Source organism: Chiloscyllium punctatum, chromosome 4 (genome assembly GCF_047496795.1).
Source record: "Chiloscyllium punctatum isolate Juve2018m chromosome 4, sChiPun1.3, whole genome shotgun sequence".
In the NCBI taxonomy this organism is placed as follows: Eukaryota; Metazoa; Chordata; class Chondrichthyes; order Orectolobiformes; family Hemiscylliidae; genus Chiloscyllium; species Chiloscyllium punctatum.
In genome coordinates, this window is record NC_092742.1 from 47,071,124 (window position 1) to 47,089,776 (window position 18,653).

Below are 18,653 nucleotides of genomic sequence, written 5' to 3' on the forward strand. Positions count from 1 at the left end.
TGGACAAATGAACTCATTTGATTAAATTTTAAGCTCAAATATTAAATGCTTCCTAAAACAAGATTAGGCTGTTGTAACTCATTATTTTGTGAATTAATACATACAGCATTGACATGCAACTCTACACATGTTTATTTACATTGACATTTGGTGATACAATAACATTTACTTTATCCATAACAAACCTGTTACGGCTATTATGACAAATTATTAAATGCAACCAGGTAATTTCCAAATGTCATTTCTAGGCAAACAGAAAAGAGTGCTGCATGCAAGTCAAAAGGTTATGCAACAGATTACGTTCTTTAAGTACCAGTTCCATAGACTCACAATGTAGTTTGTCAGGAACAGAAGTTGCCAGGTAGATCACACTATGATCTGGAGACTTTATAGAGGTAGAAGAAATTAAAACAGGATCCACTATGATGTCTAAATCTGAAACTTTCCAAATTCCTGGAGATTTTTTCAAACTGCCATCTGATTCTGTCCAACAAGTCAAAGCAAAGTGAGTCATTGAAGGACCCAGTAAAACAAAAGTCAAGTACAAGGATACAAGAGAATATATTGAATATAAAAGAGAAAGGTTAAATGATGTCTGAAAAACTAAAATTATAAACATAAATTAGAGTGCTATAAATATATGAACTGAATAATTACTAGTAAAGTCTTAAGTATAACAAAGCTAAAAAAAACTCTCCTATTTCAGCACTAAAAAACCATAGATTTTATACAACACCATCTAGAAAAAAGCTTCTGACTTTCTTCCCAAATAATGTGCCTGTGCTCAAACCTGTGTATTACATTCCATTTTCTAAATTAGTTCCTCCTCAGTCCCTTGAGTAAAATTTCCAACATTGTACCAAATTGTCAGCAATTTTGTATTGTTTCCTCAAGGATTGTAAAACTGATTTTGTACAAAATGCATACAACAGAAGGTAACATTAGTTTGGGTTGGATTTTACTCCAAGTCTCAGAAGTGAAAGATCATGTATCAATCTGTTCTCAAACTAAACAGCCACACAGAAAAATTTCAAAAGGACGCTGTTCAGCTCATGGAGTGCCATTAAAAAATCCCATTTAATTATATATTCCAGTTGACAATTGCATAATCGTGTTTATTTTTCCATCTTTAAGTAAGAGTTCTTCTGCCTTTACTGCTCTTTCAGGCTGTGAATTCCAGACCAAAACTTGTTTAAAAATTAGTCAACTTTCATCTAATCTTTGTACCAGTTACTTTAAATCTTTCGCAGTTTATATACATCGAATAAATCTCTCGTCAGTTCTCACTGTACAAAGAAAACAACTGCAGCCTATCCAATCCTTTCTCAATAGCCAAAATTTTCCATTCCTGGCAGCATTCACTTAACTCTCCCCTGTAGCCTCTCCATTGTGATCACATCCTTCCTGCAATGAAGTGAACAGAACTGTACAAAGTGTTCTAGCTGTGGTCTAAATAGTGCTCTCTGCAGAGCTCATGTAGTCTCTATATCCTGCTCTTACTTCCTTTTATTGTTTGATGCATAGGGTGTATCTTGTTATGGGTTCTTAACCATCATATCCACCTGTTCTACAAGGATACAAAGACATATTTCAAAGTTCCTCTGATGCACATTTTCAAAATCCTACACCTATTTTTTTTATTCCTTTGCCTCAAAACCCTCCTCAAATGGATGAGGGTTTTCTTTGAATTAAATTTCATTTCCCAGTCTTTATCCACCTGACCAATCTATTGTTATCTTCCTGCAGTCTACAGCTTTCTTTTTCACCATCAAGTGTCAATTTTCATATCTTCAACTTCTTAATGATGCCCTTGCATTCAAGTCTAAATCTATGCTCTTAAGTATGAATGCAAAAGAATCCAGTATAAAATACAGTTTAGTAATCAAAAACAACACATTAACCAACACATGAATTTACAGGTATACTTTCTCAAATCTGGCAACCTCAAACTATGCCAGATTTTGGACCTGCTGATTGGGAGGGAAAAAAATTTGGGATGTGTTACTTCAGATCAGAATGCCTTCATCCAGGGGATATGGGACAACCAACTGATATGAATGCAAAGCAGCTTAGGTCAATAGCCAAGTCATGCTGATATTAATTTCATTTCTCACTCGTCACTTATCCTAATAACGCTCTCGTATCTCCTCTAAATCCCTACATCAGCGCAATCTATTTAAAATGACAAAGAAAAAGCTTATTTTTTACAATACTGGATTCCTGGATTTAGAATCCCTACATTAAAGACAAAGGTCAGTTACCCATCGAGTCTGCACCAACACTCACAAGAGCATCCTACCTCACTATCCTAATGTTGCAACCCAGCACTTACCATAGCTAATCCACCTAACCCTGGACACTACAAAGAATTTAACACAGCCAATCCACCTAACCTGCAAATCTTTGCAAATGTGGGAGAAAATCCATGCAGACACGGGAGTACAAGCTAACTCCACAAAGACATTAACCCAAAGCTTTAACTGAACTGGGGTCCGTGGTGCTGTAGGCAGCTGTGCTAACCACTGAGCACCATGCTACCCACAATTTAAAGGAGTAGAATCTGCAAGTGATTAGGACTAATGAGTCTTGAGAAGATTTGCAGCTCAGGTTGAGGTTCTGGATGCAAGTTTGTTCACTGAGCTGGAAGGTACGTGTTCGGATGTTTCGTCACCATACTAGGTAACATCATTAGTGAGCCTCCAATAAAGCACTGGTGTTATGTCCTGCTTTCTATTTGTACATTTAGGTTACCCTGGTTGATGTCATTTCCTGTTCTTTTCGTAAGTAGGTGGGGACTAATTGAGTTCAGAGTGCGTGGTTTCTAAAACTGTCAATTTGGAATAATAAGATTCCACAAGCTAAATCCAAGTAAGATTTTCACCATGAAAGTTACACTTGAGCAAAAGGCTTGAGGTTCTATACTACAAAGTCAGATCGAAATAGATACATAGATGTTTTTACTTTTCTAAAATTCATTCATGATATCATACGGTTACTGGCAAAGTCCGAATTTATTCCACTATCTTATTAGCCCTGAGTCAGTAAAAGAATAGTATATTTTTGAATTGTTGAAGTCCACTTATTGTAGATACACACATAATGCTGTTAGTTAGGGAGCTGCTGGATTACGACCCAATAACAGTGAAGGAACTATGGTATAATTCCAAGCCAGGATGGACTTTGGCTTGAAGGGGAACCTATAACTCAAATAGTACAAGTTTGACTACTGGCCAGGGACAGAAGGGTGTGACAACGTGTAAGGCAGGTAGAGGAATCCTGAATGTAGCACTAGAGGAATGTCAGCTCTTGACTTTGCCCAAAAAGATATAAATACTTCAGAAACAAAACCAGACGTTGCTGAAAAAGCTCAGCAGGTCTGGCAGCATCTGCGAAGAGAAATTGAAATTATGTTTTGGGTCCACTGACCGTTCCTCAGAACTGATGGTAACTGGAGTGTTGGTTTATATGTAGATGATAGTGTTTTGGGGACGGTTTACAGAATAACCGATATATTGGGATCAAGCCAAAAAAGAGCGAAGAATAGTTGAACAGACTAAGGAGTCGATAACAATCTGGCTGGGAGGGTGATCAGCTGTTAATAGAGACAGAGTGTCTAACAATAGGTATGGTAGTGTGTAATGGCAGACTGTGAGATAACAAGGCCTGGTGTGTGTAGTAGTGGGCTAGGGCATGAGTAAGTTCAGGCCCTAAAATTACTGAACTCAATTATTGAGTCTGCAGAACTGTAGGGTCCCCGAGCAGAAAATGTGATGTTGTTCTTCCAGCTTGTGCTGAGCTTTGCTGGAGCACTGCAGCTAGCCTGAGACAGAGACGTTGGCCAGGGAACAGGGTAGTGTGGTAAAAGTGGCAGCCCACTGAAGCTCAGGATTTTTTTGCAGACAGAATGTAGATGTTTTACAGTATCCGCAGTTCTTTCAGTTTTTAATTAGGTATGAGTACTTGCTCTCTGTATGAATGAGGAAACAATCTGCAAAAAGGGTGGTAAAACTAATTAGATTAGATTAGATTACTTACAGTGTGGAAACAGACCCTTCGGCCCAACAAGTCCACACCGCCCCGCCGAAGCGCAACCCACCCATACCCCTACATCTACCCCATACTACGGGCAATTTAGCATGGCCAATTCACCTGACCTGCACATCTTTGGACTGTGGGAGGAAACCGGAGCACCTGGAGGAAACCCACGCAGACACGGGGAGAACGTGCAAACTCCACACAGTCAGTCGCCTGAGGCGGGAATTGAACCCGGGTCTCTGGCGCTGTGGGGCATTAGTGCTAACCACTGTGCCACCCACACGGCACCATGTCAAGGAAGCCATTTAGGTGAAGTCAGCACAAAGAAAGGTGATAGTGATAGGGGATTCTATTATTAGGGGTACAGGTAGCACACTTTGCGAGCAGAATTGAGAGTCCCGTATAGTGTGTTGCTAACCTGGTGCCAAGGTGAGAGACATCTCAAGTCACTTGAAAGGTTACTGGAGAGGCAGAGAGAAGATCCAGTGTTGTGGGCCATGTTGGCACCAACATAGACAACAGTAGATAAAAGATCCTCTTTGGGGAATGTCAGGAAGTAAGAACATTATTAAAAACAGGACTTCAAAAAGTTGTAATATCTGGATTATTACCTAAACCAAGTGCAAAATGACAAAAGGGATCAGAAAATTAGGAAAGTAAATACATAAGGACATAAGAAATAGGAGCAGGAGTAGGCCATCTGGCCCTTTGAGCCTGATCCACCATTTAATAAGATTAATGGCTGATCTTTTCATGGCCTCTGCTCCGCTTACCTGATATTTCACCATCATCCTTAGTTCTTCTACTGTTCAAAAAATTATTTTGGTTGCAAAAACGTTTAACAAGGAAGCCTCAACTACTTCACTGGCACGAATTCCACAGATTCACAACCCTCTGGGTGAAGAAGTTCCTTTTCAATTCGGTCCTCAATCTGCTCCCCCTAGCTTTGAGGCGATGCCCTCTTGCCTTAGTTTTACCTGTTGGTGGAAACATCCTCTCTACTACTATCTTGTCTATTTCCTTCATAACTTTATATGTTTCTACAAGATCCCCCCTCATTCTTCTAAATTCCCATGAATATAATCCCAGTCTACTTAGTTTCCCTTCATAAGCCAAACACCTTTACTCCAGAATCAACCTGCTGAATCTCTTCTGCACCCCTTATAAGGGCAGTAATCCTTTCTCAATTAAGGCGAACAAAACTACATGCAGTATTTCAGGTGTGGCCTCACCAGCACCTGAAACAGCTGCAATATAACTTCCCTGCTTTTAAACTCAATTCCTTTAGCAAATGAAGAACAAAATTCCATTTGCCTTCTTAATTACCCGTTGCACCTGCAGACGAACCTTCTGTAACTCATGCACAAGGAAATCCAGGTCCATCTACATAGCAGCGTGCTGCAACGTTTTACTATTCAAATAATAGTCCTTTTTACTGTTATTCCTACCAAAATGGACGACTTCACATTTATAAACTCTGTACTCCATCTGCAAGACCTTTGCCCACTCACTTTAAATATGTCCCTTTGCAAAGTTTCACAGTCCTCTGCACACTTTGCTTGACCACTCAGCTTAGTGTCATCTGCAAACTTTGACACACCAAATGTGGTCCCCAACTCCAAATCACCTAGGTAAATTGTGAATAATTGCAGTCCCAACACTTATCCCTGAGGCACACCATAAGTCATTCATCCCAACTAGAAAAGCACTCAGTTATCCCCACTCTTTGCTTCCTGTTGGTTAACTAATCCTCTATCCATGCTAATACATTGCCTGTAATGTTATGCATCTTTATCTTATGCAGCAGCCTTTTGTCTGGTACCTTTTTGTATGCCTTTCAAAAAATCTAGATACACTACAAATACTGGGTCCTGTTGTCCACCATACTCGTAATGTCTTCATAGAATTCAAGTAGATTAGTTAAACAATGACCTGCCTTTCATGAATGCATGTTGCATCTGCCCAATGAGACAATTTCTATCTAGATGTCTTGCTATTCCTTCCTTGATAATAGATTCAAGCATTTTGCCCACTACATAAGTTAAGCTAACTAGGTGATAATTCCTCATCTTTTGTCTACATCCTTTTTTAAAACAGTGTCACGTTTGCTGTTGTCCAATCTGCTGAAACTGCCTTAGAGTCCAATGAATTTTGGAAAATTACCACGATTGTATTTGCTATTTCTCCCATCATCTCTTTTAGTACCCTGAGATACATACTATCAGGACCAGGAGACTTATCTACCTTTAGTTCCATTAGCTTGCCCAACACTACCTCTTTCATGATGATGGTTGTTGCCATGTCCTCATCTGCCTTCGTCTCCTTGTCGATTACTCGTATGTTATTCGTGTCCTACATTGTGAAGACTGACAAAATACTTGTTCATTGACCATTTCCTCATATTCCATTACTAAGCCCCCCCTTCTCATCCTCCGAAGGACCAATTTTACCTTAGCCAGTCTTTGGCGTTTTATATATTTATACAAAGTAGGAAAGGACATTAAATTTCCACAACAATAATACGACAGGAAGTATATCGTAGACTCATACAGCATAGAAACAGACCCTTTGGCTCACTATGTCTATGCCAACCAACCAACACCAAACTAACTAATCCTATTTATTTACATTTGATCTACCGCCTACAATGCTTTGGCATCTAAAACGCTCATCCAGATGCTTCTTAAAAGTTGTGACAGTACTTACCACTGGGCCAGGCAGCATATTCCATATTTCTATCAACCTCTGGGTGAAGAAAAACCTTTTCTCAGATCTCCTCGAGATCATATACTCCTCACCTTAAAGTTATGCTTCTGACCTTAGACACATCTGTAATGAGTAAACGATTCTCACGATCTACTCTCTCTCTGCCTCTCATAATTCTGAATACTTCAATCAGATCCTCCCTCAGTCTCCGGACAAAAAGGGTCAGGAATCTAACTTCTGGCACAGTAGATAGTAGGCAACTACAAAAGACAGGTGTGGTCAATGCAGGACTGAAGGTATTGTACTTAAATGCATACAGTACATGAAACTAGGTAAATAGGCTTGTAGCGAAGATTGGAACTGACAAATGTGTTGTTGTAGTCATCATAGACGTGGCTGTAAGGAGATCATGACTAAATATCCAGAATTTGCATCCTACCGAAAAGACAGGCAGATGGGGTGGAGTTGCCTTATGAAGTGAAATGAAATTAAGCAATGAAATTAAATCTATAGCAAGTGACATAGGTTCATAAGGTATGGAATCTGTGTAGGTAGAATTGAAGAACCTCAAAAGAAAAAAAACACTGATGGGAATGATGCACAATAGTAGATATGATTTATTTTCTGCCTCACATCCTAAGATAGAAAAGACAAGTAAGAAAGGTGTTATTACAATAATCACAGGGTCTTCAATATGCAGGTGGACTAAGAAAATCAGGTTGGTTGTGGATCCCAAGGAATGAATTTCATGGAATGTCTACAAGACAGCTTTGGTTGTAAGTTTGCTCGCTGAACTGGAAGGTTTGTTTTCAGACGTTTTGTCACCATAATAGGTAACGTCATCAGTGAGCATCTGGTGAAACACTGGTCTTCTGTCTCGCTTTCTACTTGTGGGTCTTGATCTCATAAGGTGGGTGATACCATTTCTGGTTCTTTTTCTCAGAGGTAGGTAAATGGAGTCTAAATCGATGTGTTTATTGATGGAGTTCCGGTTCGGCCCCATTTACCAACCTCTGAGAAAAAGAATCGGAAATGATATCACCCACCTTAAGAGACCAAGATACACAAACAGAAAGTGGAACAGAACACCAACGCTTCACTGGGGGCTTGCGGATGATGTCACTTAGCGTGGTGACGAAACATCCGAAAACAAACCTGCCAGCTTAGCAAGCAAGCTTACAACCTGAACTACAAACCTTCTCAAAAATCGCAAGATGGTTTTTTGGAACAGCTTATGATAGAGCGCACTAAGGAATAGACAATTCTGGATTTGGTGATGAAAAATGAGTCAGATTTGATTAGGGAGCTTAAGGTGAAGGAACCCTGAGGGAGCAGTGATTGTATTCACCCTGCAGCATGATGGAGAATCTGGAATCAAATGTAACAGTATTACAATTGAGTCAGGGGAGGTAAAGGGAAAACAGAACCCATCTGATTCACAAATGTCCTTTTGAGAAGGAAACTGCCATCCTTACTTAATTTGGCCTACATTTGAATCCAGACTGTCAACAATGTGTCAGACTCTTAATTGCCTTCTGGGCTAACCAGCAACACCCTCATCCTGTAAATGAATAGAAAAAAATAACGTAGAAAGACAAAAGGGAGGAGCTGGCCACAGCTGATTAGAAGGAGAGCCAGTAGAGCAGCAGTGGAACAGGACTGTAGACTGCAGGAGATTCTAGAGGTAATGCAGAAAGTACAGCAGAAATTCATCCCAAGGAAGAAGAAACGAAGGGGAGGATGAGGCAGCCATGGTAAGCAGAGCCAGGGATAGCATAAAAGCAAAAGAAAAAGCATATAATGTGGTGCAGATTAGTGGGAAGCCACTGCAATTTGGAAGCCTTTAAAAACCAGCAGAGGACAACAAAAAAAGTAATAAGCAGGGAGACTATGAAATAACAGGGCAAGCTAGCTAGTAATATAAAAGAAAATTGCAAGAGTTTTTTTTAAGCATCTAAAAGGTAAGTGTGAATATCGGACCGCTGAAAAATTAGGTTGGAGTAGTAGTAATGAAGGCCTAAAAAAATGGCAGAGGAACTGAATAGATACTTGACATCAGTCTTCACAATGCAAGTTATTAGCAGTATACCAGAACTTCAGTCAGGAACAGAGGTGAATATAGTGGCCATAATAAAGGTGAAGGCGCTGGGGAAGCAGAAAGATTTGAAGATAGATAAAACACCCAGGTTGGATCAACTACACCTCAGGGTTTTGAAGGCGATAGCTAAAGTGATAGTGAAGACATTGGTGGTTATTTTTCAGGAATCACTGGAGTCAAGAAGGGACTCAGGGTGCTGGAAAATGGCAAATGTACACCCCTGTTGAAGAAGGGAATGAAGCAGATGGGAAGTTATAGGACGACTGGTCATTGGTAAGATGTTAATTAATACGGATGAGATTGTGGAGTACTTGGAAAACCTTGGTAAAATAGGGCTTGGTCAGCATGGCTTTGTTAATGGAAAGCAGCGCCTGACAAATCTGTTAGAATTCTTTGAGGAAGTAATGAGCAAGTTAGACAAAGGAGAGCAAGTGGATGCAATCTATCTGGATTTCCTGAAGGCCTTTGATAAGGCTGCTAAACAAGATGAGTCCATAGTGTTAAGGGAAAGGTACTGGCATGGACAGAGGATTGGCTGCCTGGCAGAAGACAGAGAGTGGGGATAAAGGGGTCTTTTTCAGAATGGCAGCTGGTGACTAGTGGAGTCCTGCAGGGGTCATTTTTGAGACCACAGCTAATCACGTGAACCCTGTTATCTCCCCAAAGATGCAGCTTGACCAACTGAGTTTCTCCAGCAATTACTGCTTTTGTTTGTTAACATGTTGCCTGGCCTGCTGAGTATTTCAGATATTCTTGATTCTCATTCAAGAACATGGATTCAATGTTTCTTTAATAAATGGCTAAAATCAGGGATAATGCATAATACAATGCATAATATTGTAAAATTCCAACAACACAAAGTTAAATTTCTGCGCTGTATGTGTAATGCATTTGTGGCTTTCATAGCTCTAAACATAGCACAAAAAGCCCCAAATCTAAAAGTGAACTATTTTGTCTGCAGATACTGCCCATCTAATCCATCATTCTGTATTACAGATTCCTATACCTACATTTAAAATGGAAACAGGTAATTTAAACTTGATCTACTACAAATATATCTTTCTGCTGCAATATCTCAGTTCTTTGCGACTCATCTAGACAACATGCAAAAGTAATTAGTCGTTAAGGCAAGAAAGGCTCCTCTCGCCAATAGAGAGGCAATTGTTTGCATGCAGTTTGAGGGGTACCACTCTGTAACCATGTATGTGACACTGTTGGAAAAAGTTCTATACCTCAACCAACTGCTTCTCAAATTGCCATGAGTTGTCTGAGTATATCCAAATTTGAGGATGCTAGATTTTTGAACTCTAAGGGAATTGAAATATAAAAGGGAAGTCATAATGTAAGCATAGGGAGAAAATAAAACAATTGTAACTTAATTCATACATTTTGTTATTCAAAAATCAGAACTCAGGGAAGAAACCGGGAAGAGGTTACTTAAATACAGACTCATTCAGTACAAAAAGTTGAGAAACAGAATATTACACTGGGAATGGAAGGAGGGGCATATGAGTAAAACATGGCTTTAATTGGCAAAGATACAGCCAAAAGTTCAGATTTTAAAATCGGTTTGGAATCAACATAGTATATGTGTTCCATGGCAAAACAGTGGGTTAAACCATGGCATTTTTCTTTACTCTTGTATGGGATATGGGCATTTCTAGTAAGGTAGACATTTTGCCCACCCTTGGTTGCTCTTGAACCTGTTACCCTCTAGACCATTTCAGACGGCAGTTAAAAGTTAACCAGATTTTTTTTCAGATTACTTAGAGTGTGGAAACAGGCCCTTTGGCCTAACAAGTCCACACCGACCCTCCGAACAGCAACCCACCCAGATTCATTCCCCTACATTTACCCCTTCACCCACACTACAGGCAATTTAGCATGGCCAATTCACCTTACCTGCACATTTTTGGACTGTGGGAAGAAACCGGAGCACCCGGAGGAAACCCACACAGACACAGGGAGAATGTGCAAACTCCACACAGACAGTTGCCTGAGGCAGGAATTGAACCCGGGTCTCTGACACTGTGAGGCAGCAGTGCTAACCACTGTGCCGCTCTATGGATATGAAGTCATACATAGACCAGGCAAAGACAGGTGACCTTCTCTCAAAGATATTCGTCATTTTTTAAACAATGGTTGAGTGATCACCATTAGATGAGCATCTAATTCTTAATTGTATCCAATTCAAATTTTACCACCCATTATGTTGAGTTTAAACCCATATTTCCAGAACATTAGCCTTAAACACGGAATTACTCATCTACAGACATTACCACAATGCTACTGAATTATGGGTTAAGCCTCCCTCCAAGGATTTGACTCTTTCTTTAGCATGTTACTCCCTCTCAGAACAGGACTGTAGGTTTTCTTTTAGAAAAAAAAGCAATATACTCCTCTGCTTACCAGATTTTGCTCTAGTCATCACATAGCCACCATTGCTAGATATGGTCAGTGACTGAGGTTTCAAGATCTCTCCTGGTGATGACTGGTTACTTTCTGATCTAGCTGCAGTAGAAACTTGGATGTAGGGTCCCACAGCAGCCACACGACCAGAGGTGTTAGAGTGCGCTGGTGTTGTTGGTGTGCCATTAATTCGATTCAGCTGCTAGAGGAGAAACAGGTTTGTTTAAAACAAACATCAATATCAAATTTTAAGGAAAGGTCAACTGTTTCACCACAATAAATTTGTATTATTAGAATCTTATCTTGACAAAACTGACAATTATGGTTTGGACAACCAATTTTATATTGAGTTGGAGGATTATGCCACTATAGAAGGATGGAAGGGAGGTAAAGGCAAGTGGGACTTTAGGGGGTGCAATGGGACTCAAGTTAAAAAAGCTGAAAACAATTTCAGATTGACTGCTGGCTAGTAGACATTGTAAGAAGAAAATAGGTGGACAGTAATGGCAATAACTGCAGTCAGGAAGGAAAATGACGAGGTAGCCATGCCAGGAATTTTCCCATTGTCCACATATACTTTGTACTGTAAATTCTAGTATTTCAGAGTACAAATATACAGTCATATAGCACAGAAACAGACCCTTCATTAATTAGACTATGTTACAGTTAATTGGTTGAGAAAACAATGTCATTTCACAAAGTAGTTGCAAATAAGTGAGTAATCTGATTTCTTGGTATTATGCAGTTGCTAATTTGTAAATAGTAGAGGTTTGGGGAAAAAAGAAAAGTGGTTTTGGTTGGTCTCGTAGCTGCTAGTAACTGATTTTCCTATCTTCTGATTGCTTTGAAATGTCCAATGATTACATGTCACCCAATTGGCAACTTAAAAAAATAGAAAACCAAGTGGCCTGGGCTTTTAGCCCTCTGGGCGCACAAATGATGCGATGTTTTGAAACTATGAGGCTAATGATGCACAACAGATAATAATTTCCAATTATACAGATGTTAATGAAAGTCATTTTAACAGCTGTTGCTCAATAATTCAGCAAAACAGAAAATGCAACAAATGGCATAGTATCATTACTTACTTATTAACAAGACAAAATTAGTGAAATCTTCATCTTTTAGGAAACAAGAGTTCAGATTGTGTGTTTAAAAGATCTGCTTGCAAGGATATGGTAAGCACAAATCAAAGCAGTTCAGAACTCTAATGTTTCTTTGCAGAACTGTGCACATTTGTTCAATTACAAACAAAATCTTAAGATATAAAAATAGAAATCAGCATCATACAGGGATGTTTTCCTTTTGACGTGATTCAGATTTCTTCTTCCACAAACGTTCACGAAGTTCACTGATTCTTTTGTCCATCATCGTCACTTCCACATTACGCTTGTTAAGCAGTTCTTTTTGATGTTGAAGTTTAGTGTTTTGTTCCTGATTAAGTTTGTTGCGAATCTAAAAAGGACAGTAAATCCATAGTGTGAAGATGTTCGGTATCATACTGTGTTTATGAACTCTTCCTCAAGCTCAAGTTTCGTTAGTTGGTCAGGGAAAGTTAGGGAGCGGCAAGCTTCTCTATTGCTGCTTTTCTGTTGTGTGAGACCTATGCTAATGGTGCTGGCCCCCAGCACGTTGGTGTTGTGCAGCCAGTGCCAATCCTAAATTGACGCTGCCAGATTGGTGAGGCTGGTTGCCAGAGTGAATTTTTTTGAAGCAATTGGTCTTCCTAGTGCCTGGCTTAAGTGAATCAGCCACTTGATAGTCTGATTTTGTTTGCTTGCCTTCTTAACCATTGTGCAAAATAAGTACATGGAACTATAATGAAACAGCAGTTTTTTAAAAAATCTGACAATCCTATGCTTCCATAAAGAACATGTTCAATCAAATGAAGATCACCATCTTCAGAAGTGTCAAGGTGAATGCAGATTTATACTTTTAGCATTCAACAGTGTCATGACAAAGATGATGTTAAGATTCATGATCCTCTTTACAGAAATTAATTTTTCTCTCTTTGGTTCTAGGTACAATATGATAAAAATTCATATCGCATCTACAGTTCATGCCACATGCCTTACCTGCAGCTCTTGGTATAGCTTCTTTAATTCAACTGCAGCAGGTCCTGGCACTTGTCCATTATAAGACTGCAATCCATTAGATTTTCCTTTCCTCAAGTCGTCGAGTTGCTGTGTTAGCTGATCAACTTTCAATACAGCCGACTGCAACTCACGTTGTTTCTCATGGAACATATTATTGATGTGCTCAATTTCAGATGCTATGAGAAGAAAAATGGGAAAGAAAAATGGGCAAGAAAAATAAAAAATAGCAACCTCCAAATTTGCTAGGTGTTAAAATATGCTAGATTGATTTCATTTTATTTTAGGCACCACTTCCAGAGAATGAATCCCAAATTTCAAGAAAATAGCAAGACAATATTCTAGTTTAAAGTTCATGTGCTGGAAAACAGCTAAAATCCACATGTTGTACCATTGGGTTGTAGGAGCTCTTGGATGCAATGCAATAAGGATGTCATACATGCATGAAACCATCTCTCCTGCCTTTTCATTGACCTTAACATGTCTGAACTTGAGGGCATGTGGCACATATGACAAGCTAAGAGATTTCTCAAATACAGACTGGAGGACTTTGCCATGTTACAAATAGGAGAAGTCATAAGGAATGGTATCGCTTGCACAGTCAACATTTATTTTTCCTGTCCAACTACTCGTGAGAAGTTGGTGGCAAATCAATACAATCCATCTGGTGAAGGCAATCCCAAAATGCTGTCAGAAAAGACAGTTTTAGGCTTTTGATTCAGCAATGAAGAATGAATGATATAAGTTCCAGTCATTTCAATGTGAGACTTGCAAGAGAACCCAGAATGCTCCCAGGTCTTTGAAGATTCATATGTTTTGAGTGTTGATGCAGCTTTGGCAAGTGGCTGCAATGTATTTTCAGTGGCTGCACACATTATATCCCTGGTGCACTAATTGTGGAAGGAGTAAGGTTTTTAGAATGGTTGCTGATCAAGCAGGCTATTTTGCCTATTATTTAGCCTCGAGCATTGTTGACATCCAGGCAAGTAGAAAGTACTCTGGTGTCTTATACATTGTAAAAAAATCCTTTTCAGGCATCAGTCAAGTTATAGCATATAATAATTAATTTCTGATTTGTGCTCAATGTCAGTGTGCGCGCAGCTGGTACAGGTGTGTTTATGGTCAACTGGAACTCCTCAGATGTAAGGGCTTTTGACAATAGTGATGCCAGTGAATTTCAGAAGGAGATGGTTAGATTCTCCCCTGCTCAAAACTCTGTGGCTTGGTGAATGTGAGATACAATTGTTACTTACACTTACAAGCCCAAAGCAGCAATGAGGCCATGATTTGCTGCATGTGGGCACAGACTGCTTCACCATTCGAGTATTTGAGAATAGCATCAAGCAGTGCATAATGAAAAACTCCAATTCTGACATTATGATTGAGGGCAGATCAGTGAAAACTGGTAAGCAGGTCAGGGCTGTGCAAATGTTGCTTGATCGCACTGTCAATGACCTCAACGGACTGGATCTGTTGCCTTTAATAGTTGGAATACATGTGTACCCTGACACAAGTTTTCATGTTGTTAAGTAAAAGCCAGTGTTCTAGTTATGTTGGAATAGCTTGGGTAGAAATGCAGCTGCTTCAGGAGCACATCTTGCAACAACAGAGCCATGCTGCTTCAGGGGAATCATTCTTTATCCAGTATCTAGCTGACTTGGTCATTCCTTGATATCACAAAGTGAATCAAGTTGACGAGAGGCTGAATTCAGTGGTGGTGAGGATCTCAGGAATAGACCAAGGTAGATGATCAGGTTCATACTCCAGCATCATTGCAAATGCTTCAGCAATTTCTTTTGCAGTAATGCTGGGTTCTACCAAACTCAGGATTATTCACGCAGCCTCCTTCTCAAACTAGATGGTCAATTGTACAACAACATTCACAACCGTACCTGACAAGACTTCACATGTACCCATTCATTACGATACAAAAAACAAAGACAGGTTCAGTCCAGGGATATGGAGACTCATAACTGAATATAATGGTCTAGCTGAGAGCTGACCAGAGATTTGCAAAGGTTTTAGCATAACTTATTTTTGCTGTTAATGGCTGTATTTACAAAGAATTCCAAGTACTTTCCTACAGCGACAGTAAACTACCCTGCCACCTTTAAAAATCTGCATACTGTCAGGGCCCCATGTGCTATTAGGGGAAAGAAAGCCGATTTTATGGAGTAATGGTTCCTTTAAGAATTAGGAACTGAATTCTAGCAAAAAACGCTGAGCACTACTAAATAGTTCATGTGATCAGGTTGCCTGGGAGATGAACAATATAAAACAAAGGGTCAACAAGAAGAGGGATGAGTTCTTGGTTCAAGCAGCTTAGCTTGGGAGTTTAGAATAAGTTGAAGGAAACATGTTGTTTAGCAGAATTCAGTTGAAATTCTGGGCATTAGCAAAAAAAATGCTGGAACTTCTCAACTACAGGGCTGTAATGCGAGGTGCACTTCTGGCATATCCAGGCTGAAGGAGGAAAGGGGAGAGATACTGTGAGGAGAGAGAGAGAGAGAGAGAGAGAGAGAGAGAGAGAGAGAGAGGGAGATAGAGAGAGAGAGAGGGAGAGAGAGAGCAGGGTGGGTTTGCTTGGGGGGTGGGGGGCGGGCGGGGAGCTGGCGGGGAGCTTAGCAACTTTACAACATTTGCAGGAGATTTGAAGGGACAGCCTTGATGGATATATGCAAAAAGTTGAAGAAATATTATTCTGAATTCAAGCTGTTAACAGCATCCAGATTAAGTTGTTACACATTCAAAGTTTGATGAATATGCAACTGAGGGTTGCAGTGTTGGGGAGGGGAGAGGAAAACTGAGTCTTACACTTATACAATTGTATGCAACGCATTTTTGTTGTAGAGTCATAGAAACAGATCCTTCAGTCCAACTCGTCCATGCCAACCAGATAACCTAACCTAATTTAGTCCCATTTTCCAGCACATGGCCCAATGCCCTCTAAACCCTTTTTCATATACCCATCCAGATGCCTTTTAAATGTTGCAATTGTACCAGCCTCCACCACTTCCTCTGTCAGCACATTCTATAAACGCATCACCCCCTGCATGAAAACGTTTCCCCTGAGGTCCCTTTTACAGCTTTTACCTCTCACCCCAAACTTCTGTCCTCTAGTTCTGGACCCTTCCCACCCCAGGAAAAAGACCATATCTATTTACCCTCTCCATGCCCCTCATGAATTTATAAACCCCTATAAGGTCACTCCTCAGCCTCCAACGATCCAAGGAAAACAGCCCCAGCTTTTTCATCTTCTCCCTATTTCCCAAATCTTCCAACCCTGGCAATGTGCTTGTAAATCTGTTCTGAACCCTCTCAAGTATCACAACATCCTTCTGAAAGGAGGGAGACCAGAATTGCACACTATATTCAAAAAGTGGCCTAACCAATGTCCTGTACAGTTGCAACATGACCTCCCAACTCCTATACTCAATGCTGTGTCTAATAAAGGAAAGCATACCAAACGCTAAGGAGTTATGAACCTGCACTCCAAGGTCTCTTTGTTCAGCAAGACTCCTCAGGACCTTTCCATTAAGTGTATAAGTCCTGCTAAGTTTTGCTTTTGCAAAATGCAGCACCTCACATTTATCTGAATTAAACTCCATCTGCCACTCCTCAGTCCACTAGCCCATCTGATCAAGATCCCATTGTAATCTGAGGTAACATTCTTCACTGTCCTCCACCGTGAATTTTGGTGTCATCTGCAAACTTACTAACTATACCTCTTATGTTCACATCCAAATAATTTATACAAATGACAAAAAGCAGTGGACCCAGCCCTGATCCTTGTGGCACACCAATGGTCACAGGCCTCCAGACTGAAAAGCAGCCCTCTACCTCCACTCTCTGTATTCTACCTTCAAACCAGTTCTCTATCCAAACGGCTAGTTCTCCCTATATTCCATGACAATTTCTTTTTTTAAGGCTATAGTCTGCTAACCAGTCACCCATGAGGAACCTTGTCGAACCTTTAGAAGCAAAGAGGTTCTTCTGCAGCTGTACAGGGCCCTGGTGAGACCACACCTGGAGTACTGCGTGCAGCTCTGGTCTCCAAATTTGAGGAAAGACATTCAGGCTATTGAGGGAGTGCAGCGTAGGTTCACGAGGTTAATTCCTGGAATGGCGGGACTACCTTATGCTGAAAGACCAGAGCGACTGGGCTTGTATGCCCTTGAGTTTAGAAGACTGAGAGGGGATCTGATTGAGACATATAAGATTATTAAAGCATTGGACACTCTGGAGGTAGGAAACATGTTTCCGCTGATGGGTGAGTGCCAAACCAGAGGACACAGCTTAAAAATACGGGGTAGACCATTTAGGACAGAGATAAGGAGAAACTTCTTCACCCAGAGAGTGGTGGCTGTGTGGAATGCTCTGCCCCAGAGGGCAGTGGAGGCCCAGTCTCTGGATTCATTTAAGAAAGAGTTGGATCGAGCTCTCAAAGATAGTGGAATCAATGGTTATGGAGATAAGGCAGGAACAGGATACTGATTAAGGATGATCAGCTATGATCATATTGAATGGTGGTGCAGGCTCAAAAGGCAGAATGGCCTACTCCTGCACCTATTGCCTATTGAATGCTTTATTGAAGTCCATATAGATCACATCCACCACTCTGCATCTCATCAATCCTCTGTTACTTTTTCAAAAACTTAATAAGGTTCCTGAGACATGACTTCCCATGCACAAAGCCATGGTGACTATCGCTGATCAGTCCTTGGCTTACCAAATGCACGTAAATGTCAGGCTCACAGGTCTATAGTTCCCTGACCTTCCCTTACCACCTTTCCTAAATAATGGCACCACATTAGCCAACCTCCAGTCTTCTGGCACCTCACCTGTGACTATCAATGATACAAATATCTCAGCAAGGGGCCCAACAATCACTTCCCTAGCTTCCCACAGATCTCTAGGTTACACCTAAGCAGGTCCTGGAGATTTATCCACTTTCTTGCGTTTTAAGACATCCAGAACCACCTCTTTTGTAATATGGATATTTTTCAAGATACCACCATTTTTCTATAGTAAAATTATTTTGTTTAAACTGTGAACTTTGTGGCTCCATTCTTTTAATAAATAGCTGGGTTTTCAGATTCTTAAAAAAAAATGCTGGTTTCATTCAAGATCATAAGAATCCCTTTAGCCCTGGGCTCCTGTACTCACTGCCTTTTCATAACCTACCTCCCAAAACTCCCTACATACTTGACCATTTTAAATTGCTTTGTCCATGTGTCTCCCGATCTTACTAATCTGTCTGTGCTTTCCAGAAGTATGCCACTACGTTGTTCACTATATTACCAAATTTTGTA

The 18,653-nt window shown here is 40.3% G+C and overlaps 1 protein-coding gene across 3 annotated transcripts in view; it reads right to left on the reverse strand.

Moving 5' to 3' along the window:
* ppp1r13bb (protein phosphatase 1, regulatory subunit 13Bb) overlaps window positions 1-18,653 on the reverse strand; it is a 122,905-nt gene that overhangs the window by 16,716 nt on the left and 87,536 nt on the right. For 2 of the 3 annotated variants that reach the window (XM_072568598.1, XM_072568600.1), the window contains exons 7-9: window positions 13,324-13,520; window positions 12,539-12,703; window positions 11,249-11,450 (exon numbers count right to left, since the gene is read on the reverse strand). In XM_072568598.1, coding sequence (XP_072424699.1) covers window positions 11,249-11,450; window positions 12,539-12,703; window positions 13,324-13,520 — 564 coding nt within the window. The remainder of the gene's footprint in view (window positions 1-11,248; window positions 11,451-12,538; window positions 12,704-13,323; window positions 13,521-18,653) is intronic. The other variant, XM_072568599.1, reaches the window with a different exon arrangement.